The sequence below is a fragment of the Melospiza melodia genome, chromosome 3, assembly GCF_035770615.1.
Source record: "Melospiza melodia melodia isolate bMelMel2 chromosome 3, bMelMel2.pri, whole genome shotgun sequence".
Taxonomy (NCBI): Eukaryota; Metazoa; Chordata; class Aves; order Passeriformes; family Passerellidae; genus Melospiza; species Melospiza melodia.
Genome location: NC_086196.1, coordinates 47,572,360 through 47,598,816, shown reverse-complemented (window position 1 = coordinate 47,598,816; position 26,457 = coordinate 47,572,360). Strand labels below are relative to the sequence as shown.

Below are 26,457 nucleotides of genomic sequence, written 5' to 3'. Positions count from 1 at the left end.
CTCACCATGATCCCTGAACATCAGGTCATAGAATCATGGTGTAATTCCAGCTGCTGGGGACCTGGGGAGGCAGCTCTAGTCCAACCTGCTCACTGCAGAGCCACATCAGATCTACCTTTTAATTTTGTCAGTGGTTAGTGGTCTGTTGACAGTGAATGAGGCATAACTGTTATTAAATTTAGGTGTGCTTTATTGCATCTTTTATTGTGCTGTCCCTAGGATATCCCAAAATTACACATACCAGAACATACTGCAGTGAATGTTCCCATTCTGCTTCTGCTTGCCCATTTTTGCCAGAGGCTTCTTAAATGTTTTTCTGTCCTCAGGAAAAGAGATGTTGATTCAAACAAGGAGCATTTGATTTATTTTTATTAACCTTGAAATTTAAAAAGAAATTGTATTAAGCCACTAAAATGAGAATTTAGCTTATTTTTAATAATCAAATAAATTTTCATCTAGCATTTTCAGTTTTAATGAAGTTCTCTATATTAAATGTGATGGGTGCAGGCAGCACTTGACCCTATCTAGAATAATTCCACTGAGTCCCATAACAGAATGCTAATTTTGTCACAGAATGGCAGAGATCTTAAAGATCATCCAGTTCCAACTCCCCCACCATGGGCAGGGACACCTCCTACTAGACCAGATTGCTCAAATCCCCATCCAGCCTGACCTTAAACACTTCCAGGGATGCGGCATCACAGCTTCTCTGGACACCCTGTTCTAGTGCCTCACCACCCTCACAGCAACTAATTCCTTCCAAATTTCTATCAGAAAGTGTCTGGCTGGGTGAATATTAAAAATATCAAGTTAATAACTATTTACATGTATTTCATCTCACAGAGGGGAACTCAGGTTTTTACCAGCCTGAAATTCACCTCCACATTACTTTTTTTTTAAGTGTCTTTTGATTCTGGAGAAGTGAAATAGAAAAACTTAGTGTTGAAAAATAGTGTGCCAGAAGAGGATATAGTGACATACAGACACATGATCAGCCCCTGTCTGATAATATGTATGCAGTCCTGCCCTTGCTCATGACATTTTTAACAATTAAGGCCAACCATCTGAAAGTCTTACAGCATTTAACAAAGAGCTCTATTGATTTCACAGGTTTTCCACAGAATTTACAAAACCATGCTCTTCCGTAGTTCCAGACAGATTCTGCCATAATTTTCTGCTTTATCAAGTTCCATGTGTATTTTTTTAGCAGAGTTGTTGTATCTGTAAGACAGATAACTGTATGGGGGTATGATGAAGATCAGCTAAACCATGGATTGAGGAAGGTGAGGAAAGAGCTAAGTGGCATTAAGCAGAATAAGGAGGATAATTGAAACAAGGAATGTGGTTTCTCTCAGTGTGCAAGCAAGCTGTCAGCAGTCTGAAAAACAAGAAGAACCTTAAAGAGTGGTTAGTGCATGCTTGGGAATCAGAGATGGTGGGCCAGATGTTGTGTGTTGTGGAAGCAGAATGCATGAGCTCTGCTGAAATGTAACATTTGCATGAGTGATAGTACTTAAAGCTGCTCTATGAGCTGAGGGCTCAATAAATCCTGTGGGATTTCAGTTTGCTTCTCATTGCATTGCTCATGTATAGGGTGCTGTGGCTGGCTGCTGGCTCTTAGCATGGGATATACCAGGTTTGGCTTGGTTTGGCTCAGCAGCCATCCAAGTTATAGAGGTCCAAATAAGTCGCTCAGAACCACCTAGGGGAAGATATAATCATACCACCAAGAATTATTTCATGTGTTAATGGGTTTGTTTATTAAAAAGAATGAATGTGCAACTAAAATTTGCCAAACTGCTAAAGATATCTTCTTGCAGTCTTTTCAAAAGTAAGCAGTGAATTGGCTTTATTTTCAGGTGAACAAGAGTGATAACGAGGAAATTTCTCTTGAAAATTGTGCCAGTTATACGTATAGTTAATAGTGAACTTTACTTTTGGCTGGCAAGTTGCAAACTAACTTGTCTGCTGCTTTATATTTCTTGAGCTTTGCTTTGTTTTAAGGATTAAAACAAAACAAAACAAAAAACAGCTGGCTTCCCGGATGTGTTTGCTGCAAGAAACCAGACACAAGTGCTTTCGAGAAACTGGAGACAAGTGTGTTTCCTCCATAGCAATTGTGCTAAAAACAAACTGTTCTCTTTGTCAGTGTGGCCTCAGACACTTTCCACTATTATGCTGCTGGTATCTGGAGTCTCAAAAAGCTTTTTTCTAGCTCAGAACAGTAAATAACCACAGGTTTTGGGGACATGTAGAAACATCTCATTAGGGATATCTGAGAGATGACAAAGTTTTGTTATCAATCTCATGTCGTGATCTGAGTGTGCAACAACAAATTATCCTTCCTTAAGCAACTCAGTACCAAAAGCTACAGATAGGTTTGGCTTCAAGAAAAGCTCAGCTGTTACAAGCCTTTGGGCTAACAGCCATGACCATGCAGTTCTTCCACATGAAGCATGCTGATGGCATCTACTAGATGTTGTGCAGCTGACAGGAAAAAGATGCAATAGTTCATTAGTTTTTTCATTCCCTTTAATTCAGACATTTTCAAAAGGAATGGCACTGAAAGCTTTGTAGTACTGAAGGTGCATAATAATTGCATCAAAATTGCCCATCTGCGGCTAAAGCAAGATAATTGCCTAGGCGTGTTCACATTTGCAGAAGAGATTTTGAATAATAAATGTTTATAAAGCCCTTCTGTCATCATGTTATCGAATCCTCACCCGTGAGCCAAACTCTCAGTTCATTTATACTCTTTTCAAACCAAAAATATCTCATGTTGGCACAGCTCTGGTGAAGACGAGAATCTGGACTAGTGTAAGTTACCTGAAACTGTCTTCCAGCTCCCCAGCAACATTTAGGAACCAAATGGAAAGAGAATAATCAGCAAACCCTGGTGATTCCCTGCTAGTGTTATTTTCTGTATCTTTAATAATTAATTGGACTAATTACTAAAATTTGGGAGTGCCAGTTCTGATGTCCAGTGATGCTGAATGGCATTCCTTCCTGAGGAGCAAAGCTTGTCAAAGGGTCAGAGGCACAAAAAGGCTCAGACATGTGTCCCATCCTGCAAACAGCCCTAAACATCTGTGTGTGGCTTCCAGCAGACATTTCCTGCTCCTCAGGAGCCTCTCTTCTCTGCCAGAGGTAAGGTGTAAGCAGATCCATCCCCACAAGCACAGACAGGCTGAAGATACAGCGGCACTGGCAGCAGCAGGTGAGATGCAAGCCATCTTAATTTGGCTTCTCATGGCTGATCTAACCTGCTCCAGCAGATAAGCTCCTTAGCACACACTCAGCTCACCCAAGCCTTTGAACACAGTCCCTCCATGCTCAACAAAGCGCAGACAGCTGAAAGACATGTCCTGGTTTAAGTGCATGCTTACCTGGTCAATCCCTCCTCCACTGGGACTCCGTTTATAGCTGCCTCCTTGTTCTGATGTTCTCCCCTTTTCTGGCAATTAGAGATGTAAATAGCACTGACCAGAGAAGATTTTTTAATGCAGCTTGTTTCTTCTTCAAGAATGAATTAATTGATTTTTCCATTAGACTTGGTACAAATCACACTGGTGTGCCCCTAGTCCTCGGTGTGCCTGAGTGATTCCCGATAGCTGTGTCACAGTCTTCACAACACATCTCATGCCTCTCCCTGCTCACACTGAGCTGTTCATTCCAGACCACCACTGCACAACAAACAAGAGCAGGTGATTTGCAGTGAGAGGGAAAATGTGTCCGGCTGAATGCCATGTTCACCTGCTTTCTGCCACTGCATGCCACTGGTCTTTCTGCTTGAACAGGAACTGTCATTCCTGCTGTGGGATCCCTTCAACAAAATAGCCACCTGCCTCCCCCATGACCAGCCAGCTGTGCAGCTCTTCAGCTCATCCTTGGTGTTGTAGTGAGATTTCAGCAGGCTGTACCTCCTGGGTAACCCCGGCATGGCCATGGCAAAGCTGACCAGCTCTCCAGCACTGGGAAGGTAGCCAGGTACCCTAGGAGATAACCAAGCTGGTGTCCCCAGCTACTTGGAGCCCTGTTCATCTCACAGTGCTTTGCCCACCTGCCATAGTGAGATGCTTTAGATCCCTTCCCTGCAATAGCAGGGGCCTGCCAGAGGAGCAGCACCTCACTTCTAGGGATCCAGCAGAGATTAAGGTAGCAAAACAGGCATTGCCTCTGCCAGGTTTCTGAACAGATAGCTGAAACCACATTGCTACTTTTGTCACTCTTCCCGGGAAACAATCTGTAAAGAAAGTCAGACTAAAATTAGTAACAACATGAACTAGTGTTCAGTACATTTTTCTGTCTCTTGAGGGCTTAAGCTTATTGAGTAACCTCCCTTTCTCTCTGTTTCATCACAGCGCATTAAGTTTTGAGAAGGGCTGAGTTCAAACACTGAAGCTCTTTATTCAAGTTGTGTAGGTGCAGTATTGATAGAGCCAAATTTAGCAGATTCCCTCGTGCACATTTACAGTAAAATGAGCCAGATTTTGTGTTAGGTACCTTGGGGGGAGAGGGGGAAGGGAATGACAGATAAGGATATCGCAGGGCACTGTGACTCTGAATGACTCTGTTGCTGAGATTTAGTGAGGCGTCAGGATATTTTGGGTAGCATTTTTGAGGTTCTGCTGCTGGGTTTTTCATTCTTGCTGAAGGCTGTGGTGGAACTGTAAAGATTCAGTTGGAAGGAGTGGTAAACCAATTGAAGAAGCTGTTGGAAATGTCTCCTTGTGGTGCTGTACATATGTGTGTGTTATAGAAGTGTGTATATAGGCACCATTTGATATCAGATACACACTGAGCCCCTTTATCCTGCAAGAACAGGGATTTCCTAGGGGGGTAACAAGCTTGTTTACTTTTGACAGTCTTCATAGAACGTCCTGCAGATCAGGAGCTCTCCTGTAAACTTCAAACTGTTGAAAGGAAAGTGAAGCCACAGATTTTGGGCTTTCTAGCTCTAGGATCAATGTGGGGTCATGCTCTCAAATGGGTGGAAAAACTCCCTTGTGCAACAAGTATCTTGCTCTGGGGGTCTGGATAGAAAAGCACAGTTCTCCTCCAGGATCAGGCCTGAATTTGTTTGCTGAGGGAGCTGGCACCTCCCTTCCTGCAGCAGGAAGAATGTTGCTCCTTCTCAAGCATCTGTCTGCAAAGCACTGCCTGGTGCTGCACCCAAAGCCCCTTCCTCCCTGCCTGCAGGCAGGGCTGAAGCCCCAGGAAGAGGACAAGGCACCCCCAGCACCCACCTGCCTACAAACCTTCCCAAAGAGAAAACTGTCCTTCAGCAAAGTTTTTTGACTCTCTCCTGGACTGAAATCCCACCGTGGCTGATGCCCTGTGTGAGAGACACTGTACTTAACCTTCCTACATCTATTTTAAGATCCAAATTGATCACCCATAATTCCTTTTGAAGTTTATGGGTAGTGACAGTCTTCAGCCCACTGGAAAAGTCAGTGCATTAGTACCTGAATATGAATTGATGTTTTTAATTTGGTGTGATCCTCCCAGGATTTCAGTGTGAAGGTGGCGTAATCAAGTAATTTCTTGCAGTTTGCTCATTTGTGCGGTCTGTGGATTATTTGTCAAATTATTTTTGTATTATCTTGATGAGAAATTTAATCAATCTCACCAACACCAAATTGTTTGTGTGTTGGTGTACTTTTTAGGATGATTTATGCATACATTAAGTGTGATTGCGAGCCATTTCCTAACACATGTAAACTTCAATTGTCAAAGATCTCCAGGGATGCTCTAAGTTTCAATATCAGCCTCACATAAAATGCAATTACGCCATTCTGGCAGTGAACATGAGTAAAAATGGACATGGGGAGTTACTAAAATAATAGCTTATTTGTTATTTCACAAATCACAATCCCTCCTAAGAATTCATTGACCACATACCTTCAACTTGGTACATTCGTCCTTGTTACATATGCTATTGATAATGAAGAGAAAAGACTAAATATATTTTTACTGAGCAAGCATAGCAGTAAAATAAAATTCATATCAAAGAGCAAGCATTATAGATAGATTAGTCTTTTACTATGTAATTTGAAGATATTATTCCATGTTTTCTTTTCGGACAGTTGACATTGTTTGCTTCCATCTCCTGTATAATCTTGAAGCTGCCTGCTCATCCTCTCTCACATGCTGGGATTATTTTAGTTTATGGCTCAGCCCACCTACCAACTATTTCAGCTCCTGGGATGCAGTGAGCTAATTAATGCATCCGTCATCTTACATGTTCTTCAGATGCCACGAGCAATAAGGCGACTCAGCCTTAAGCTTTGATCTCTCACTTTTCTCCCAGGCTCAGGGCTCTGTGGCTTAACTCAAGGCATACACATTTTCATTGCTGAACACTTCATTCATGTATTTTTGTTCTCTATTTATTGACTTCTAATTCCCTTCCTCTCCTAGCCACATGCTATATTAAATCTCCATTATCTAAGCCCATGTCTGCTTTTCCTAGCTCACACAGTCATGCAAGTGTCACTGTTGCTTAATATTTGTATGAAATTAGCAACCAGGAAATCCTGATCTGGACCAGCTTGTGCTAGGGTGCTTTTTCAACAGGGAAAAAACCACAGCACCTGTGCCACAGAGTTTGCCATCAAGGCTGAGGCAAACTGCTGAAACCTGCCATTTTCCATTGAACTGGTGAGGTGAAGGCTGACTTCCTGGGACCTGACTTTGGTCCCACTGTACCTGCCAAGGAAAGGCCATGTCTAGGGAAGGGCAGCAAAGCTGGGGAAGAGTCTGGAGCACGAGTCTCATAAGGAGCAGCTGAGGGAGCTGGGGTCATTTAGCCTGGAGGAAAGGAGGTTTGGGGGGGACCTTATCACTCTCTACAAGTACCTGAAAGGTTGTAGTGAGGTGACATCAGTCTCTTCTCCCAGCCAACAAGTGACAGAAGGAAATGAAATGGCCTCAAGTTGTGCCAGAGGAGGTTTAGACTGGGTATTAGGAAAAATTTCTTCATGGAAAGGGTTCCAATGTCAAACATTAGAACAGGCTGCTCAGAGAAGTGGTGGAGTCACCATTCCTGGAAGTATTAAAAAATACGTGGCTGTGACCCTTGAGGATGTGGTTTATTTGTGAACATGGCAATGGTGCTAAGTTGATGGTTGGACTTGGTAACCTTAGAGGCCTTTTTTGACCTTAGTGATTCTATGATTCTTTGCCTCTAAGGCTGGACAGAAGGACAGGGACATCAAGGAGGTGCTTTTCTCATCTCTTCATGGACCTCACCATGAACCTAAGGAATACAACACGTGACGCAGTAGCACAACCTGGCAGGTGAACAGGAAGGGAAATAGTTACAAACATCCTTGTAGATGCAAATAACCCCAGGATTTTCAAAAGGCCCAGTTCCTCTTCTGCGTGAGATCTGCTTTCTGCCAACATAGTGCCTCAATCTCCCCCAGTTCATGTCAGAATGTGACAAAGGGTGTCCAGATCTCACTAATGACAGTGACAGCGGAAGCCCTATGTGAGAAGCAGGCAAATGACAAATCTCACTGCAAAGCTCCCCCAAAAAGCTTGCAACACTGAGCTCAGCCTGGCTGGGCTGGCTTAACCAGAAGTAGTTTTTGAAATAAAAGGTTGAAAGAAATCTCAGAGTTTTAGAACGATGTAAACATGTTTTTCCAGATAAAGCCAACAAGTTATTTGATTAAATTAATCTATGTCTGAACTTAAACTGAGGTAAGTGTTTACAGGGTATGTAGGCTGTGATAAATCCCCAGCAGTAATTCTGTTAAATTTTTCAACACCCCCTGCTATGCATGTGTAAGGATTCACAGGCACACTGAAACAGGCTTGTGCTTGTCTCCTCTGCTTTTAACCACTCTCAGAACAGCCCTGTGCCTCCTCCTCTCATGCTTTCTGCTATAAACCCAACCATTTTCATTTCCCAGGCAATCCAGTGTACGTGGCTGCAATTGCACTAACCATAACTGCAACTAAAGGGTATCTGATCCAAATTATGTAGCACGTTCTGATGTTGGCCTCTGGAGCCACAGATCTGGGAGAGGGCCAGAAAAGCCATTTTGCAATTACAGTCTGTCACAGACCTTAAAAATTTGTTATTAAAATGAAGACAGAGCAGGCACACCCACAGGGCAGGCATTAATCATGGCTAGATAAGGTCCAATTCTCTCTTAGGTGGCAAGCTGCAAGGTTTCAGCAGGAGCTGGCTCCTGCTGCAAGGACACCCTGTGCTTCCTTCCCTCATAGTGCTTTTACCCTGTAATAGCAGGGAGCAGATTTTTCACTGCTCTCTGTGCAGCTGCTCTGGAAATAGTGTGATGCTGGAAGCAAGGATCACAAGGTCATTTTCTAAAATGAAGGAAGGAATAAGCATGTCACAGGAGTAGAAGGTAGAAGACAAATGAGCCCGGTAATTTCGTATCTGGCAAATACTTGGCTCTCCTCACTGCAGCTCAGCTCTCAGAACCAACAAGCAGGAGAGAGGCCCTTCCAGTCTCGCTCAGAAAATCACAGACCCTGTTCTCCTTCTACCTATGAAATCCAAGAAGATGCCATGAACTGCAGCTGTGTGTCCCAAAGCTATTTCATTTTAGCCAAAAGTGAGTGCTATAAGAATGGATATGCTGCATGCTTCACTGATGTGGATTAGAAGGAGCTTTACTCCTCTAGTTATAAATAGTCAAAGAACAGAAATTACTTTTGTGACTTCAAATCAGGTTGTAGTACATGAGGGTCTTCTCTAATATTCTTACATTTTATTTTAGAAATCTTCTGTCATAAAATGAAGATGTTTATCCATGCTACAGTCAATCCCATGGTATCTGAGCATCTAAATCTAAGAAAACTCTTTAACAGGCTCTATTCCAGACATTTTATTAAAGCCATTACCGGGGCACATCAAAATGTAATAGCACAGAAGCAGATAACAGCCAGAACATTTCCAGCATGAAACGCATGATCTATTCCGATTAAGGGAAATCCATGTTAAAAGTTGTCATTTCCATTTGACACTTTCAAATGTCACAGTCATATTTCTGAGACAAATCCAGATACCATGTTTCTGAGTCACCTCAAGTTTACTGTCATCAGTCAGTCTCTGCCACTTGAAAGCAAAGGCTGTCTTTGCAAATCTTCCAGGAGCTCTTGCTAGACAGTGTACCTACTGCACCCTGAATAATCTGTATTCTTCCTCTATCTGCTCTGCTAATTCCCAACAGGTAATGATACTGTTTTCTCTCCAGAAATGTAGTCTTAGTGAATCCCAATCGCCCTGCACCATCACAACATGCAGTGTATTCTTAGAGGGTGGCAAAGTCCTGGCTGATCTGTGCAGATAATCAGGAGCTTACAACAGTGACTCATAAAGGCAATAGAGAAGTACTTTGGCTCTATACTTACACCTGAGTGGTTCAGACTGCTTTAACTAATGAAACTTTAATTCAGTTTCAGCTCCTGAACTGCTGGGAGCTACACTTGTGTTACAAGCTGAGTGAAGGTACATGGCTAATGCATCCAAGGTGGGTTAAGCAGGAGAGCAGGAAGAGAAAGACAAGAAAGTGGCAGCTTGTCCTGGGGGACAGGTTTCTTCATGTGTGCCATGTCCCTGGTGCCTCTGCCATCAGCAGCTGGACACAGGCTGGTAATTCTTGTGGGGTCCAGGTCCAGGACAGGGTTTGGCTGACACAGGCTGGTAATTCTTGTGGGGTCCAGGTCCATCTCTTCAGAGGCACCTCTGAGTGAATGCCTCACTGACACAGATTGGCCAGAGAAGGGAGGGACAGTTGATGCTGTATTAGTCTTTCAGTAATTTTGTTCCCAAAAAGACAAGTATGGCATTTGGACCAGCAGATGGATTTTCCAGTTTATTACCTCAGGAGTTCTGCATCGTGTGCCAAAAAGTTCCTATGTTATTACCATTACAAATAAGGGCTCCTTTCTGGTTTTCAGCCTTTCACAAAGTAAATGGGTATGTTCAGCAATGACAGGGCTGAGATCCTCGTTTGTGGGTTCCCAGCCAAGATCAGGATGGTGCTAGCCATCATATGCTAGCAAGGCACGAGCTCACTCCTCCTCAGGGCAGTTTGCAAAGTGCTTCTCTGAACAGAACTGTTTTCTTTGCACTGAGGTTCACACAAAGCAGAGCCAAAAGAAACCATTTAGTAGGCAATAAAAAATATAAAACAAAAAGAGCAAGTACATAAAAAATGTCACTAGGAAGGAGAGCAGTGTGTGCTGTAGCAGCCTTATCCAAACCACACTGACATTCCCCCCACACATGCAGGGCAATGACAAGATGCAACTGCTTTGTATTTCCTTACTTCTGTGGAACCAGACTCTGGCCAAAGACTTTTGGTGCTTTACAACCTCTGATCATGTAAGAGGAAAACCTTAAATATATAAAATATTTCATATAAATAATATAACATTTTAAAACACACAGATACGCACTCTGAAGCATTGTATCTGTGGAAGGCTTCGGACTCTAAACAAATTTCTGCATGGCCTCTGAAGAACAGCTGTGTATTCCATCCAAACACATAAATAATAATGGTTAGCATCCTATTCAGAGGGACTTCCCTGGCTTCCAGCAATTTTTTAATCACAAGCCCCATTTAACTCCATCATCTCTAATTCAAGTCTTTTGTTTTTAAATATGGCAAATCTAAAACTACCTTAAGTATCCCCCACCATGGTTCTCATTTCTGTTTTTTTCAGGGACTTCAAATACATCTCATTTTCTTATAACCTCTAAGCAGTGTAATCACCTCAGTGCCATAATCCTTTTGATACTTGTAGAATGAATTAATTTTTATCTGATCTCTCTCTTTTATTTCTTCTCTGTTCTTTTAAATATCACCCTTGCTTTACTCCATTCTGAATGAAGCAATTGAAGGCTAATAACCCCATTAGGTATTTATGTTACTATTTTCAGTCTAAGGAGGATGTTGGCTGTAAAGTTCAGAGTGGGACATTGACAGCAGCTGGAAGAAAAGTCAGCACCAAAGGTGACTGCTCTAATAGCCAGCAGTGGAGGCACAAGGTGACCCACACATGTGCCACTCCACACTTCTAGTAGAAACCAGGGAGGTAGATAAAGCTACACCACTCAGGCTGCTGGCTTGAGCAGAGGAGGAAGGGCAAGGGTTACCCACTTCCACAACTCTGAAAAGTCAGGAGCTTTTCACCTGGGGTGTCTGGGGAGTTTCAAGGAGCTGATGGAAGGAGCTGGAAATTTTCTGAGCTGCAAAATTAGGCACAAATCATGTTCCTAGAATTGTGCTGCAGTAGCTCAGCTTCCTCTCTGGAGAGAGAATCTATCACAAAACTCAGTACTCTGCTCACTTCTTTGGAGTGTACAAAGGAGAAAAGTTCACAGCTTGCAGATTTATGGATCAGGAAGCTGATTCAGCTTCTGAACCATGTAAGAATGAGTGGCCCATCAATCCATAAGCATAAAAAGAGCTTGAGAGAATTATGAAGATGCCGACATCTCAGAGTGCAAGAAGATTGAAAGACAACTGTATCTTGTATTTATCCTGTAGACCTTCCTCTCATGCTCAGAAAGAAAATGAAGGTGATGCTCTGTACACTTGTGTCTTGAGAAGAGCCTTCAGAGAATATTTTGTTTTTATATAGGATCCGCATATAATACTGCATGTAATTTTACAGATTCTTTTACAACTCTGAAAAGTAGGGAGGAGAAAATTCCTTGGATACAAGGCTTCTGAACTGGCATGTGCATGATCAGGTTTATTGTTTCTTTTTAATATTTCCTCTGCAGGTCTTATTATGAAGATAACTATAAGGCCATGGAGGGTAAAATTGCCCTCCCTCTCTTGAAGAAAGTCCCTTCTTGTCTGTGAAGCTTGGGTCAGCAGTGCGTTTTATGCAGTCATAGAGAAGAGTTGTTAAGGGATAATATAAAGGGTCATTATTAGGCTTTGCTTTCTAGGATGCATTCTGAAATTTTAAAAGAAATCTTGTCCTAAATGGATGACAGGCAAAATCCAGGAGCATACAGAGGTGAAAAATGAGAATAAAACCTCCTTTCAAGGACAATGCAATCTGGGCTATTTTTTGTTATCATTTTCTGCTGATTTTTTTCACTTCCATTATTTTCCACTATAGACCTAATTGATATTTATTAGGAATTAAAAAAACAAATTACATTTAAATTGTTCAAATAAAAAAATTTCAAAACTTACTTTAGAATTTTTGTAAGTTTTTTTGTTAACCTGTACCCTTCTTCAGAAGCTTCTGATTCAGTGAATGGGCATTTTATTTCACTGCAAATGGAATAAAAATAAACATGTACAACTTTTCAACCAACATTTGTAGAACAATATTGTAGAGGAGATGTTACCCTCAAAAATCCAAACCACACAACTTCCTGCAGCTCTTCACTGGAGTTATTGCTGCCTCATCTTTCATGAGTACATTCTCTTGGCATTTCAGCTACTGTGGCTCCATTTCTGTGCTATCTGGTCCTTTAAAAACACAGTCACTTTCAGTATTTTTTAATTTGCATGTTTACTTTCAAGCAACAAAGTACTTGTATGGGGAGTGGAAAATTTCATGTTTCCCTTGGACAGCAGGAAATTGATTTCAAGCCATTCTCAGTTATTGTATGCCACTTGAGAGACCTTAATGTTCCAGCAGCAGAGATGAAAGCCATTCAATTTCTGTTACATATTGCTCTGGTTTTGCTGCTTATACTAAGGTGTTACACAAATTTAATGCAACTAGCAACATCAATGTTCTTTAAGGATCAGCCTATTGGGAGAAAGGTCAAAACAAGTAAAGCTGCTTAGAAACCTCAATCTCAGAAGCAATGGACATCATATTTTCTGACACCCCTCCCTTTTGGCTCCAAACTCATTAGCTGTACTCGTTCACCTCATGTGACTGAAATTCTCAATCTTTCAGAGGCCGCTTGTCAAAGATTGCTGTGCTCTGAAAGGTGCTGTTCAATCAGGCTCTGGGGTGAGGGTAGATGCCATCACAGAGTCTTGAGATCTCCTCACTCTCTTCCATGGTCCCCTTCTTGCTCTGCTGCTGTGTGCAAGATTGAGATGACTTGCTGAAGAACAGAAAGTAAGAGAGTGCAAGGCAGAGAGTGCTCTGGTTGTGTGTTAAATGGACATCAGCAGTGCAACTAAAAAGGCAAACAAACTTCAAACAGAAAAGAGTCACCTGTTCTTGAGAGAAGGTACTCTAAAAATGACCACAAATACAAGTATTAAGGAAAGATTATTTCCTTTCTATGTCCCGTTTACTTAATGCATCTAGGGGCAAGTTGTGCATTGTGTCAGCTTCTCTGTTATGTCAGCAAACTCTCGGCTTTCTTCTTTGTATAACTTTCTTTCTTTTCACAGACTAGCTGCCAAGTTAGTGGTGTGTCTTTTGGTATCTCCTGTGTCCTGTCTCCCCAGTATCCTGTCATGGTGCTGAGCAATTACTGCTTAGGCTGTGAAGTTGATTAGTTTATGCCCTTGGCCCAAGGCTGGCAGTGCCAGCAGCAAGGGCTGACAGGGCTTTGCCCAGCTGGGGCCAAATCTCCACACTAAGTCTGTCTGACAATCCACAGGCATAAAGGTGAAAATTAAATATGTGTATTTCAGTAACAGCTGTCTCAGGGTGTTTGCACAGCCAATTTTGTCACTTAGATATTTTCTCCTCTTTGTTTTGCCTCTTGTCTTGTTCCTTCTCCCAAGGCACAGCAGCACTGCTCCCTCTCCTATCGGCACCATACTCCTACATCAGCAGAGCACAGAAGCCAAGACAGCAACTACTAGAAAAGCATTTTATTCTTGCATACTTTTTTGGTCTGTCTATGCCAACCACTACAAAAATCTAATTTGCAGAAGGCCAGCTGGCCAGTTTCTCCTAAAAGTTTCATTCTGACCCTTCCAAAAAGTACTAAGTGGTTCAGGTCACAGCTGAAGAGGACAAGCTGGATTTAAATCACATCAGGCCATGCTTAAGATATCCAGAAGCAATTGCTGCACAGTTTCAGAGTGTGCAGGCCTTTCACACCCAGAACATCACTGACGTCAATGGAAATTTTGGATGGTGATGGAGAGCAGTGATGCTGTTGACTCCGGCAGTCAAAGCCTTGAGAGTCGAATGTTTGGGTTTTCTCTGCCTCAGTTTGTATTTGCTGTCCCTCAGCACACGCTGAATGCAGCACAAATGCTTGGCTGCATTTACCTCAGCACAGCCCTGGGAAATAACAGCGGGCCTGTACCCTCACACCCCATGCCAAGGGAGGACAGTGGGACTTGTACCCTCACACCCCATGCCTGTGGGACTTGTCCAAGCTCTCGCTGAAAATTTGTGATAAACCATCACTATGGACCTCAAATCCAGCCTCCTGGTGCCCTTTCCAAGTGCTTTCCATGGAAAGCTTTCCATGCTTTTAATCTTTGCAGTAAATGAAGTACTGAAGCACTGCATAAAGGGCCTCTCCATACTGCTGGGACCTGCAGGGAATTGCCTGATCCACTTGGGTTACATTAAAAATAAGGTGGGTTTGTGGTTCAGGTTTCCTTCCAAAAACCAGTTTGATTAACTAACCTTTTAAAGGCCAACATTAGCAAACCCATTCATACTGGGCCATGCAGGACACAGTTTAGTTGTGACTTTGGTGCCAGTGCATCTCCCAAGCCACCCAAAACACAGCCCCTGCTCTTTAGTGCAACACCCACCTGCAGTGGGCAAGGAAACAAAGGCTCTGAGGCAGATCTGACAGCTGGGAAGCCTTCCCCAGAGCTGGGGTGTGCTCCCCCAGCTGGGCCCAGGAGGCTGAGGAGGCCGGGGATGCTGAGGAGCTGTGGTGATGCTGAGGAAGCTGGGGATGCTGAGGAGCTATGGTGCTGTGCTGTCCAGGAGAAGCTGCACCTGCAGGGGTGAGAGTTCTTCCCTTCAGGCACGCACAGCCCCAGGGGTTTTTCTAGTTGCTCTTCTAGTTGCAGCTGCAGAGGATAAAAGTGAGGAGCAAGGGCCTTTAGGGGAATGGTCTCTCTGGAGACCCAGCAGCCCCAGGGCACTTCCATGTGACTGGTGCAGCGGGAGATTCTCAGGAAGGTCTGAATTCATCAGCACTAAGTTGCTGCCAGCAGTCAGCATCCTGGTTTGGAGGATGGCAGCAGCCATGAGGTGCATGGTACAAGCAGGAGCATTCCTGCTGGGCCTAGGCATTAAGGACATCTGCTCACCAGCCAGTCTCCTGGGATGAAAATACCTGCAAGTGCCTGCAACACCTGGCTGTGCCAGCATGCTCCTTGGACTGGGCACTCCCTGTCCTTGTTGCTCCTTGATGAAGCCAGGAGGAGGAAGAGGTGCACAGTTTAACTAGCAATCAATGGTCATCTTCAAATTTTATGGCCAGCCATAGTCACTGCACAAATTGGATTTAAAGAATCAATGTGGCATTTGCTTTGGGCAAGAAAGCTGTTTTAAGGGAATTACAGAGCCCTGATATGAATTCCCTATTTCATTCTTGGGCTTTTTTGAACTCTTGAGTAAATGCTGTCTGATGATGTGGCGCTGCTCATTTTCTCAGCTTGCTCTGCAGCTCCCTAAGGATTGTCATTGCTTCCATACAGATCATTAACTGCTCCTCACACCCTGCCCTGCCTGCCTGTGCCTGTGCCTGGCTCTCCGTGGTGCTGCTGGAGCTGGCAGCCCAGCCTGTTCTCCATTTGGGCCTGGTTCGGGGTCCTGACATACTCTTCATCACAGCCCACTGTGCAAATGGGTCAGTTCCCTCCAGCTCATCCTCCAGCCCTGGCTCAAACAGCAGCAGGAGCTGTCCCTCTGCTTGCACTGTGGGCATGCCAGTAACCCCCAGGAGCCTCTGAGGCTTTCATTCCCCTCCTGGCCTCTGCTCTGCTGGGCTCTAACAAAGATTTGAGGCCAACCGTGGGTGCTTCACCAGATCGAGTCAAGGGCTACATTTCTCATGGGCTCAGAACATAAAGGTGCTTCACAAAGCAATCTTTGAGTGTAACTAAAAAGCTCATTTCTGTGTTCAAGTGTGATGCCTGCCTGGTCTGTGGGTGTTTGGAGCTTGCACATAGCAACAGTCTTACATTTTATTTGTATAATGCTGGTTGTCTAGACGAGCATAAAGTACTTCAGCTCTGGGTACCTCTGGGGTCTAAAGGCAGAAAATGTTGGATAATTCATGATAATTTCAGCTGCCTGACTGCTGAAGGAATCTTGTCACATTAAAAGCTTCTTCTTGCCAGGAATGCTTGCTGCATTTTCTGAAATGTGGTTTGGTCTTGTTCTTTTAAAGCTTTTTTATTTAAATGTTAGTTTAAACAGTCTTTCATTAAGGTTTCTGAGTCTGTTCTAAGACTTGTCTTGAAAATGTGTATTCAGGTGGTTTGTAAGATTTGTATTATTTGCTTCTTTTGGAGCCATTCTGGTCTATTATGTAAATCCATAGCTAAGCATTTCCTGGGACCATTTATTGTGCAAATGTTTAGTATGGCACGTGTGCAGTGCTGAGCAAAACCAATTGCTTCTGTCTCTCTAGTTCAGAGAAGGTCAGTCTGTGGATTTTTTATTTCATTTATTTTTTTCTTTCATTTAAGAGAAGACAATTTTCTCATTCCATTGCCTATCAGAATGTATTTTCTGCAAATGAGCTGGAAACTCCCAGAACAGAAAAAAGTTTAAAGGCAGAACGCCAGCCCCAAACCAAGTGTAGAAACAAGTAATCAAGTCAGTCTCAGGCACAGACATTTAAAAGGGGCAGCTGGATGCTTGATTGACTTCTGTGGTAATTTCTTGCATTTAATAATGTGCTTACAGAAAAATGTGCATGTGGTGATGGGCATTAAAAAGCCATTAGAGTATTTCAGATAAGCCACCCTTTGTATCCATCTCCAGAATCCAGGGCTGTCACTGGCGCTGATGTTCCCTCCGGGGCTGCAGTGCTGCCATTCCCATTAGGAAGGGTATAAGGAGGCTGAAAGGCCAGGGTTTGCAGCCCTAGTTCAGTGTGCAGCCCCAGCACAGACAGACTGGATAGGTACAGACAGACTGGATGAGTACAGACACCTCTGAGGAGCCATAAGGTCCTTGGCCATGGGCTGCAGCTTTCCTCAGTGGGCACTGCAGGCAGCACGGCAGGCAGGGCACAGCAGCACACCCAGGACAGCTCTCAGACCTGTGCCACAACAGAAACTTGTGCCCTCCCAGCACCTGGAGGCAGTTTTCCTGAGGAAAAACACAGGTACCCAGGTTTTGTTGTAGGAGCCTCAGAGCAGCAATAAAAGGGCAATAAAAGCCATGGCAGGAGTCCTGGGCATCTCTGTGCAAAGTGCTGAGGCCAGCAGGTTTACTCACAGCATTTATGATCTGGGACACACCACAGGAGCCTCCGTGCAACTGTTCTGCTGGCATGTGTACCTGTGGTGACTCAGGAAAAAGGCGCTCAGGGACTGTCTTGATAAGAAACAGAAGCTGGCTCTAAAATAAACATGCAGGAAAAGCAAATCCCCATCTCTCTGAAGGTGCAATCAACAGGCAGCCCTCATCCTGCCACTTCAAAGCGCTCAGGGACTTTGCTTCTCTGTGCCCCAGCTTGCACATCTGTAAAATGGGCTTCATGAGCTCGCCCTTTTCTTGCACTGGTTTGAAGTCCACCCATCTGAGAGGCTTATTTTGTCATGGCTACTCTTTGGGTCAGTGCTGGCTCAAAGGGGAAAGAAGCAAAGCTGGAGACATGATCCTTTTTTCTGCAAAACACATCTTTGCTTTCCTGGAGAGCATTCTTGAAGAATATATTGAGTTAGCTTGCATTTTATCTGTACAGCAGTCATACTTGCCTCCACTTGTGAGCTTAATGCATGAGAGATGCTGTGATCCTAACAGGATGAATTACAAAAAACCATCCTTGTGGGGTTTTTTCACTGAGAGAAATTAAACTTGAGTCTAGTTTCCTTCTCTCCTAGTACTGTCAACACATCTTGTCTGTCTGCTTTTCTTTTGCTCCTACAACTGGCTTGTAAGTCCTCCCAGAAGACATGGCACGACATTTTAGTCCATGTCTTTTTTTTTTTTTTGTACATTGAACAGAAAATGTAAGACTGTTGCACATCTGCAGATTATTTATCCATGCGGGCCTAATTGGTGCTGGGATTAGCAAAACACGTTTTGCCTGCCAATCTCTAATCAAGAAGAAGGATTCACTGGCACAGTGGTGGCTTTGCTGTGCTCCAGGGAGGTGATGCTCACTCTGCTGAAAATCAGAAGCAATTTAGCCAAATTCAATTTGCAGGTACAGACCTTGCAAGGTCAGAGAAAGAAGCACAGTCTACAAAGAAATAATATTACCCTCTAAGAACAACAGCAGATCCAAATCTGTTTGGGAGGAAGAGGCTGCAGTGTGAGCACTGAGACAATGAAAAAATTCTAGCAAAAGTTAACAGTCTGGAAAGGAGAAATAACTGGCTTGTGCAAAGTACTCCCTGAGGATGTGTATTACTTCCAGAAATTTTCTACTTTAGTGCAGATTTTCCAAAGATGTAATGGCAGTTTCAGTGGCTTACAACCCTTTTTAGCATAGGTTTGTCCTGCAGGGAGTATCAAGAGAACAAACCCCTGGCCTGGGGCAGCACACTCTGTGTACTTTTTCTCATTCTTGTCTACCTTTTCTCTTCATAGGTGGGATTTTCTTTTTCCAGAATAGGGGGGAAAGCATTCATTCCAGTGTTGGCAAGATTTTATAAATCCATTTGCACGAGGTTCAGAGAAGTGGGGAAGCATCACGACTGCCTAGCAATGGTTAAAAGACAAAAGAGGCAGTGGAAGGTGAATAATGTTAAATATATAATTGTTAACTCAGTGGGGGAAAAGTGGAGCTTTACTGTCATATTTCATTTGCAAGTTTTATTTGAATGCAGCACCTGCTTTCCATATAATTAACTCTTACTTAGGACAGAATTTTGGCACTGATGACTTCTGATTTACTTCACTGGGGATGCTTGATTCCAGTGACGGAGTTATTCTGCAAGTATTGTGCTGGAGACTTGCCTAATGGAGTAGAGCTAATTTGCCATTTGCTGGGTTAATGAAGATGCACGCTAAAAACAGTGTGAAGAACAAGACCTAGTACATGAAAGCTAAAGAAACCAGCAAACAATTTAGAGTTAAGACACAAACAAAAGATTGCTGTGCCTCAGGCTTTTCTGTAGCATCTTTTATGCTACAGAATTCCAATATCCTGGATACAGAATGTCCAATATCCAGAATATCCAATTCCTGTAGTACCGTAGCAGCCTTGAGGTTGTCTGAACATGGATGTGGCACTTGTAGGTGGAAGCAAACTTTTCTGTATTGCTGCTGTGGCAATTAAACCAGCACAATTCCCTTCCAGTCTCCTTCCTCTGACATTCCATTCCAGTCTAACACAGACCATAACAAAGGCTGTTGCCTTTGTTAATGCCTTCCATTTATATTTTAAACCAATTGCTGTGAATACAATGGAGTGCCAGTTCATGATGGCAGAATTGAGGAAAATAATGCAGGAAGATGGTTTATCTCAAAAAAATGCAGCATTAGACCCTGCAATGTCACAGCTCCCTGCTGTGTGCTGCCACCTTACCTGCACACATCTCCACACTTGCAGGAATTTACCCCTCACATAGAGGATTACAGAGAATATGGGGGAGATGATCTCAGCAGAGGGGCTCTGCAGGGCAGCTTCTCTGCCAAAGAGAAGCCATGCTCAGCATGAACTGGGGATCCACAGGGTCAGGGCACACCTGAGCTTTGCATCTGCTTTCCCCTGTAGCCCTTCTGGCTGTTGTCCACACCCAAAGTCCCACTGCTTCATGAGCAGAGCAGGGTGTTCCCAGCAAGCAAAACTGTATCATTGAGAGAGTACCAAAGCAGCCTCTGGTTTGAGGAGGAAGGTGAGAGCAGCAGGTGCAGGATTTCTGGTGATGTGACCAGGAATAGGTTTGGTCAGTCTAAGATGACAATTTCTCTTTTAACCCAATGTGGGGGTTAACATGGTGGGTGTGCCTGTGTCTGTGCTGGTCCAGAGATTATTGGACAGCAGGAACAGCTGTGTTCAAATGCTCTGTCCAAATATTTAAGCTGAAGGTTGCTTTTTCTGGAGTCATCCCTGACTGTTTTGAGCTTACAGTGTAGGTTCTACCACGGTCCTGCCTCACTTCCCATAACTATTTATCTACCATTAGTCACTGAAAACTCTCTTCATCAAACTCTTCATGGTATGGCTTCACAAGCTGTGCTACAGCACCAAGGAAAAATCAGTAAGCAGTGGCAAGCCTGGGGAGACAATTACTTGTGAGAGGTTTATTGTATGGCACATGGTCATTCTGGTGCACAAAACATGCCACATTCTCCCAGATGCTCCTCTTGCTTTGCTGAAGGTGCCAGGTCCAAGGCAGCATCTAACCCATCTGCTGGAGTGCCCCTATTTGGAACAACAGGGTGCATGGCTGGCAGCACCCTCCACGTCCCTAGGAGTCCTCTGTGCTGGGTTAGGAAATCTGCCATGAGGAGGTCTCCTTTGAAAGCTGGAGCCAGCCTTTGAAATGTAATTCATGCTTGGTGAAGCCAGCCAGAACAGCTAAAAGGAGCTGTACGTTGGTATTCTATAGGGCAAAGAGAGATTCCCAAAGTGGGCCCTGCAGCTCAGGGTCATGATCCATGTCAGGGCAAGGCTGTCCTTTGGGGCACTATGCTGGATGCTTCAGGGATCCAGGCTGTGATTCCATAGGAATCCAGTGGTATTTACTAGACAAGAATCAGGCCCACAAAACAGTAAAAGCACATCTTTCTGCTATATATGAAATAGTGATAGCCAATTCTATATGTGGGGAACAGATTTTTGGCAGGAGGAACTTTTTTCCCCCAGGATGAATCCCAACATAAATTCCATTTTTGTCCTTTCATTTGAGTACAGCCTTCCTGTTCCTCTCATACTACTCTTGTTTCATGTAATTTAATTGTACCTCTGCCTGTGGTTTTTTGTTTTGAGAGCATGAGGCTGGCTGCCTATGACACCTGGCTGTGAAACCCTCCATGGTGTCTTAGGAAGCAGGTTAAATGAAGTTTGGGACTGGCTTTTTCAGTGTGCCTCTGCTTCCCTTTGCACTCCCCGTGTCCCCTGTGGCAGGTGCCTGGTACAGCCAGCGCTGTGCAGGACTGGAGGCCAGACCTGCAGTGGGTGTAGTGTTTGTGGAAGGGGAGAATGGATCCTGCTGAGCACAGGCAGCATCTGTCAGGGTCATGAGCATCCCTGAGCAGCCCAGCACAGCTCCAGCAGGTGGGAGGTCAGGCTGTGGTTTGCAGTGCAGATGGGCAGCTCTTCTGCTGATCCAGAGAGGCGGTTAACAGGTTTGGCAGGGAATAGGCTGCTGCCAGCAGGCAGTCTTGCAGAGGACAAGGGACACTGAGGGACACAATGCAGAACCAGCAGCTCCAATGAAAGAGTCCATGTACAGCAGCCAAAGTACAGGGGCATCACACCCAGAGATGGGCAAGTTCTGCATAGCTATGATTTGATACAAAGGCCTGGCAGGCAACAAAACCCAATAAACACAAAAAAATGTGTTTCCTCTGCCTTGCAGTCTTGCTGTAGCAGATGTAGACTTGTGGATGCAGAGATCTGAAGAGGCTCAAAGAATGGATGGGGTTTTTTAGGTATTCATCTGGTACAGCCCTGTCTTCTGGGAAAGTGGATCAAAATAATGCTTTCATCAGTGTCCAAATAATGATCTTTACATGCCCAGTCTCAGGAAACAAACAGCTTGAAATTCATGACAGCAGTGAAAAACTATTTGTCCATCATTGTCAGCAGGAAATTTAAATCTGGCCAGGTTTTGTCAGAGCACCCCAATAAAGAACTTCAGGGCCCGGGGGAGGTTGCAAGTTTGAAAGGAGCAATGGCAGTGCAGGCCAGGGCACTGTGCTGGCTGCCCCACACACACCTCGCAGGCTGCTGGCACAGCCCCAGCCCCCAGGCTGATTCATCCCTTCTGTGTGTTCCTGAATTTCCATGCAGCATGGGTTCCCCCCAGCCCTGCAGCCCCATGCCAGCCCTGCCAGCATGGCCCAGCTGCACCCCATCACCTCCTGTGTCCTGTGCTACATTTGGGACACAGACAGACTGCTGGTGCTTCTGCTCTTTGGGCCCGGGCTGAACCTGCCCAGGCTGCCTCCTGCTCAGGGATTCACAGCATCCCCAGCCTGGAGTGCACACATGAGCCCCTGACTCCCCACTGCTGCTCCAGCTGCTCCAGCGTGTCCCCAGCTGCTGCCATGCCATGTTCTCACCTCCCACAGAATCACACAGAATAATGAGGATGGAAGAGACCTCTAAGATTGAGTCCAACCTATGCCCTAACACCTCAACTAGACTATAGCATCAAGTGCCATGTCCAGTCTTTTTTTAAACACCCAGAGATGGTGATTCTACCACCTCCCTGGGAAGAGCATTCCAGTACTTTATTACTCTTAGAGTGAAAAATTTCTTCCTTATATCCAACCTGTACCTTCCCTGACGTAGCTTGAGACTGTGTCCTCAGGCAGCTGCCTGCCACCCCCTCCTGCTCCTGCCCTGATGCTGCTGGAGATTTGAGCCAGGTCCCTCCCCCTTGGTGGAAAAACCCCAGACCAGGCTCCTGCAAGGCTTCTTCCAGGCCCCACACAGCAGATCAGCTTCCCATGGCTTCAGCAGGAGCAGGGAGCTAGGGACTTTGCTGCCAAGCCTGGGCCCTCAGCATCCAGGTGCCCACAGGGCTGAAGGGAGGAGGATGGCCCCACACTGCTACAAGATGTTCACACAAGAGAAGGGACTGATGGGAAGAGTGAGATTTCACCTCCTGTCATCACCTCTCCCTTTGCTCTTTCTTTGCAGCCCCCTCCCTTGTTTGCAGCCCCTGCCTGTTTGTACCCTGTGCAGGTGCTGGCTGTTGCAGCAGAAGCTGAAACTTGTTTTTTTCCCCTCTCTTTAAGGTGTGTGCCTCTCTTTCCCCAAAGGAAAAGAAGAGGAGCAAAAAAAGCCATATATTTGCTGCAGACTGTGACTGGCTTATGTAATAACACTGCCTTTCTCTCCTTGTTTTAGGGAGTGCTGCCGATTTTTTGGAGACAATGGCTTGACTTTGAAGGTGTTTTTTACCAAGGCAGCACCCTTTGGTGTTCTTTGGACACTCACAAACTACCTTTACTTACATGCAATAAAGAAAATAAACACTACGGATGTCTCCGTGTTGTTCTGCTGCAACAAAGCTTTTGTGTTCTTGCTTTCATGGATCGTTCTGAGGGACAGGTTCATGGGAGTGAGGGTAAGTGACTCCTTATCTCTGTCTCCCCTCTTCCCCCTCACCCCTGTGTCTTTCCTTTACCCCTTGCCTCCTGCCAGCTGGTTCAAGCAGCACCCACGCAGACAGCTGTGTGGGCACAGAAGTCCCTGTGGAGCAGGGCTGCATCATTCCCTGCATCCTTCCCTGCAACCTTCCCAGGTGCCTGTGAGCTCCTGGAGCCCCTGGCTCCCCCAGCCCAGTGCCTTTGGGCACATTCCTTCAGCAAAGAGGTGACTTGCTCCAGAGTGGGTCACAAAGGATATGTGCTGTCTCCATGCTGCTGTGGATGTGTGTCAGCCCCTGCCAGTGCCCTCCAAGTGACCATTCCCAGGCTGCCACCAGACCTGGGTGTTTCTAACTGCGCGTTCTCGCAAGCCCTGCCTGCACACAATGCCCTTCTGGTCCCATCCTGGGAATTTACCAGGGCCCTCACCTTCCCACGTGTGACAGCAGGCTTGCGGGGTGGGACAGTTGTCTTCTGCATCCCCTGTGTCAGGTGCAGCAGCTGCAGGCAGCAGAGGAGAGCTGGGCTGCCCTCGCCTTGCCATGGCCCAGACGTGTCTGCACGTGTCGCTGATGGAAGGTTGGTGTCCACAGTGAGTTGCATCTGGCCAGCAGCACAAGGCTGCTCTTCTGGTGGTGGTGGCACCCCAAATGTTTGCTTGCACCTTTAGTTCTGCATCCCATGTGAATGCCTCTGCAGCAGCAGCAGCAGAGCCATGTGCAGAAGGTTCATCAGAAACCCCCCAGGTCCCTGCTGACCCTTTTGCCATTCCAGCAGCCCTCAGCACATCACATCCTTGGGCAGCAAAGTGGGTGGATGGGTAACCCATCACCCCAGGGCCAAGGAGCTCCTGCCAGGGCCAGGAGCAACTGCAAGGAAAAGGCACCAGTGGGTCCCTCTTTCCTTGCTTCACCAATTGATCTTAATTAATAATCAAGATCAACAGCAATAACTGTAATTATTCCTGTCTCCTGCCCACTACTTGAGGAGCTCCCCGCTCACCCACCTTGGCTGGTGGTGCTAAGAAGAGGTTGTTGCATGGAATAGCTGAGAGTTAACTTCTCAGGAAGTATTCCTCTCTGGCAGGAGAATTTGGCAGGAGACCTTGGCCAGCCTTTCAGTGGTGGCAGCCAAGAGGCTGCTCAGGGGATGATTGCAAAATGTACCTGCCAAAAGCTCAGCGTGGCCAGCTGGTGTCTGCCCACCCCTCTGCCCAAGTAGCCCTACCCTCAAAACAAATTAACTGTGATTTTTGAGTGCAGAAGTAAGACTATCCTGAAATGATCCTGGAGCTGGGGAAGTCTCATTGTTACCAAAGCTGGATGTGATGGCCATTTTGATAAATGAAAATAAAAAAAGGTATTTTTGTGTCTTCATCTCTCTTGTGGCACTCTCAGCTGTAGCACTGGTGGGACACCAGGAGAGGTGGTGTGTGGAGGAGTGACCACTGCAGTCTGCCCCTGCAGCCTGTTCCTCAGTCTGGATGTGCCACCTCCCACCATGGATGTGGCTGTGGTGTGGAGGGAAAGAAGCCAACCTGTGTGTGCAGGGACACCCACATGGGCACATACATGCTGGAGCACAGGTGCTTCTTGGGCTCTCCGGAGTTGATGGAAAAGCCAGGATGGTCAGGGACTTTGCAGTCCCTTGGGAATGTTGTCTTGTGCCATGGCAGGGAACACGCACTGGGGGATGAATCCTGTTCTGTTTGCCTCCCTTCTCAAAGGGGCAGAAGGAGGGGAAGGAGGAGAGAAGCAGACCCAAGTGCTGGTCCTGGCCATGTCCAGCTGTCTTTTGTTCCCTATCTGCACTACTTTGGGAAAGCAGCAGTGAAGCAGAGCAGCAGAAGAGGGGCCAGAGCAGTGGTGGCTGTGTGATACCCCTGCCATGTGTTCCAGCCCCTCCCCGTGGAACCTGGCATTGGTGAGATTGTGGCAGGAGGGCTTCCTGAGAGGGAACCCAGCTGTCTCCTGAATGCAAGAAGGAACAAGCTGTCTCCTTCCCAGGTGGCAGGCCAGCAAGGGACCTGGGTGCAGGGAGAAGGGGTTTGCAGACAGACTGGGCTATTTGCTCTGAAGCACTTGTGGCACCCTGACCTGTGGCAATGTGAGAGTGAGGAGGCACTTGTCCTTGGAGATTGGAAGGGCACATGGCAGCACAGCAGATCTGCCACCCAGCTTTGTGTGGCACAGTGGCAGTGCCAGGGCACTCCTCTCTACATGGAATCTTTGGAGAGAATCATTTTCTTCCCTTCTGTACAGCCCATGTGAAAAGCAACAGGCAGAGTGTCAGTGCTGGGGGACAGCCTCAGGATGACCCCAGTACACTGCCCTCTTCTTGGGACTGGCAACCAGCAGGAAAGACAGCTGCTAGGGCTTCCCTGGGAGTGACCTGGGGCTGCAGCCACCACACAGCCCCACATGGTGACTCGGGGCCACACTGTGTCAGTCAGAGCTGCTGACCCTCCTAAAGCACCCTTTGAGAGGGTATCAGACAAGGCTGCAAGGGGAAGAGTGCCCTCCCACACTCCAGCTCCATCCCACACCAGTGCAGCAGGATGGACATGCCACAGCCAAGCTCTGACTGCACGTTTGGGTGTCCCTGTTCATGCCCACTGACAGAGGCAGGGTGAGAAAGGCAGCTGCTCAGTGGGGTTAAAGCAAGTACAGTTATCCTACTTGGCCTTCAGAAGGGCAACTGCTTGCTCTCTAAGCACATAAATCACAATTTAGCTGGAATTTAAAGTAAGAACAATTACAAGTTCCCATCCTTGCCATTCAGGTACTTTTAAGTGTCTTCATCTCCCCTAATGAAGTTGAGCTTTTCCCCCTTGCCCTTCATTGTGCCCAGAGAACAACTGGCTGGGCTGGGAGCTGTCAAAGGCACAGAAATGATGAAGCTGTGAGTGCCTGCAGCACTGCCTCTGCAAACCCTGCAGTGTTGAGACATCTGTGGCACTGTGCTGTGAGCAGCCTGTCACCACCACTAACAATGTGCTGGATAGAAAGGCTGACAGGCTTTCAGAGAAGGTGTCTGTGGCACCCCTGGCAGATCAACAGGACACTGCAAAGGGAGGCCAAGACTCATCTGACACTTGTGACACAC

General features: G+C 45.7%; 1 protein-coding gene across 2 annotated transcripts in view; it reads left to right on the top strand.

The window, feature by feature from the left end:
* The window catches only part of SLC35F3 (solute carrier family 35 member F3), a 162,257-nt gene that overhangs the window by 126,338 nt on the left and 9,462 nt on the right, over positions 1-26,457 (top strand). For both annotated transcript variants that reach the window (XM_063151623.1, XM_063151624.1), the window contains one exon: positions 23,111-23,330. In XM_063151623.1, coding sequence (XP_063007693.1) covers positions 23,111-23,330 — 220 coding nt within the window. The remainder of the gene's footprint in view (positions 1-23,110; positions 23,331-26,457) is intronic.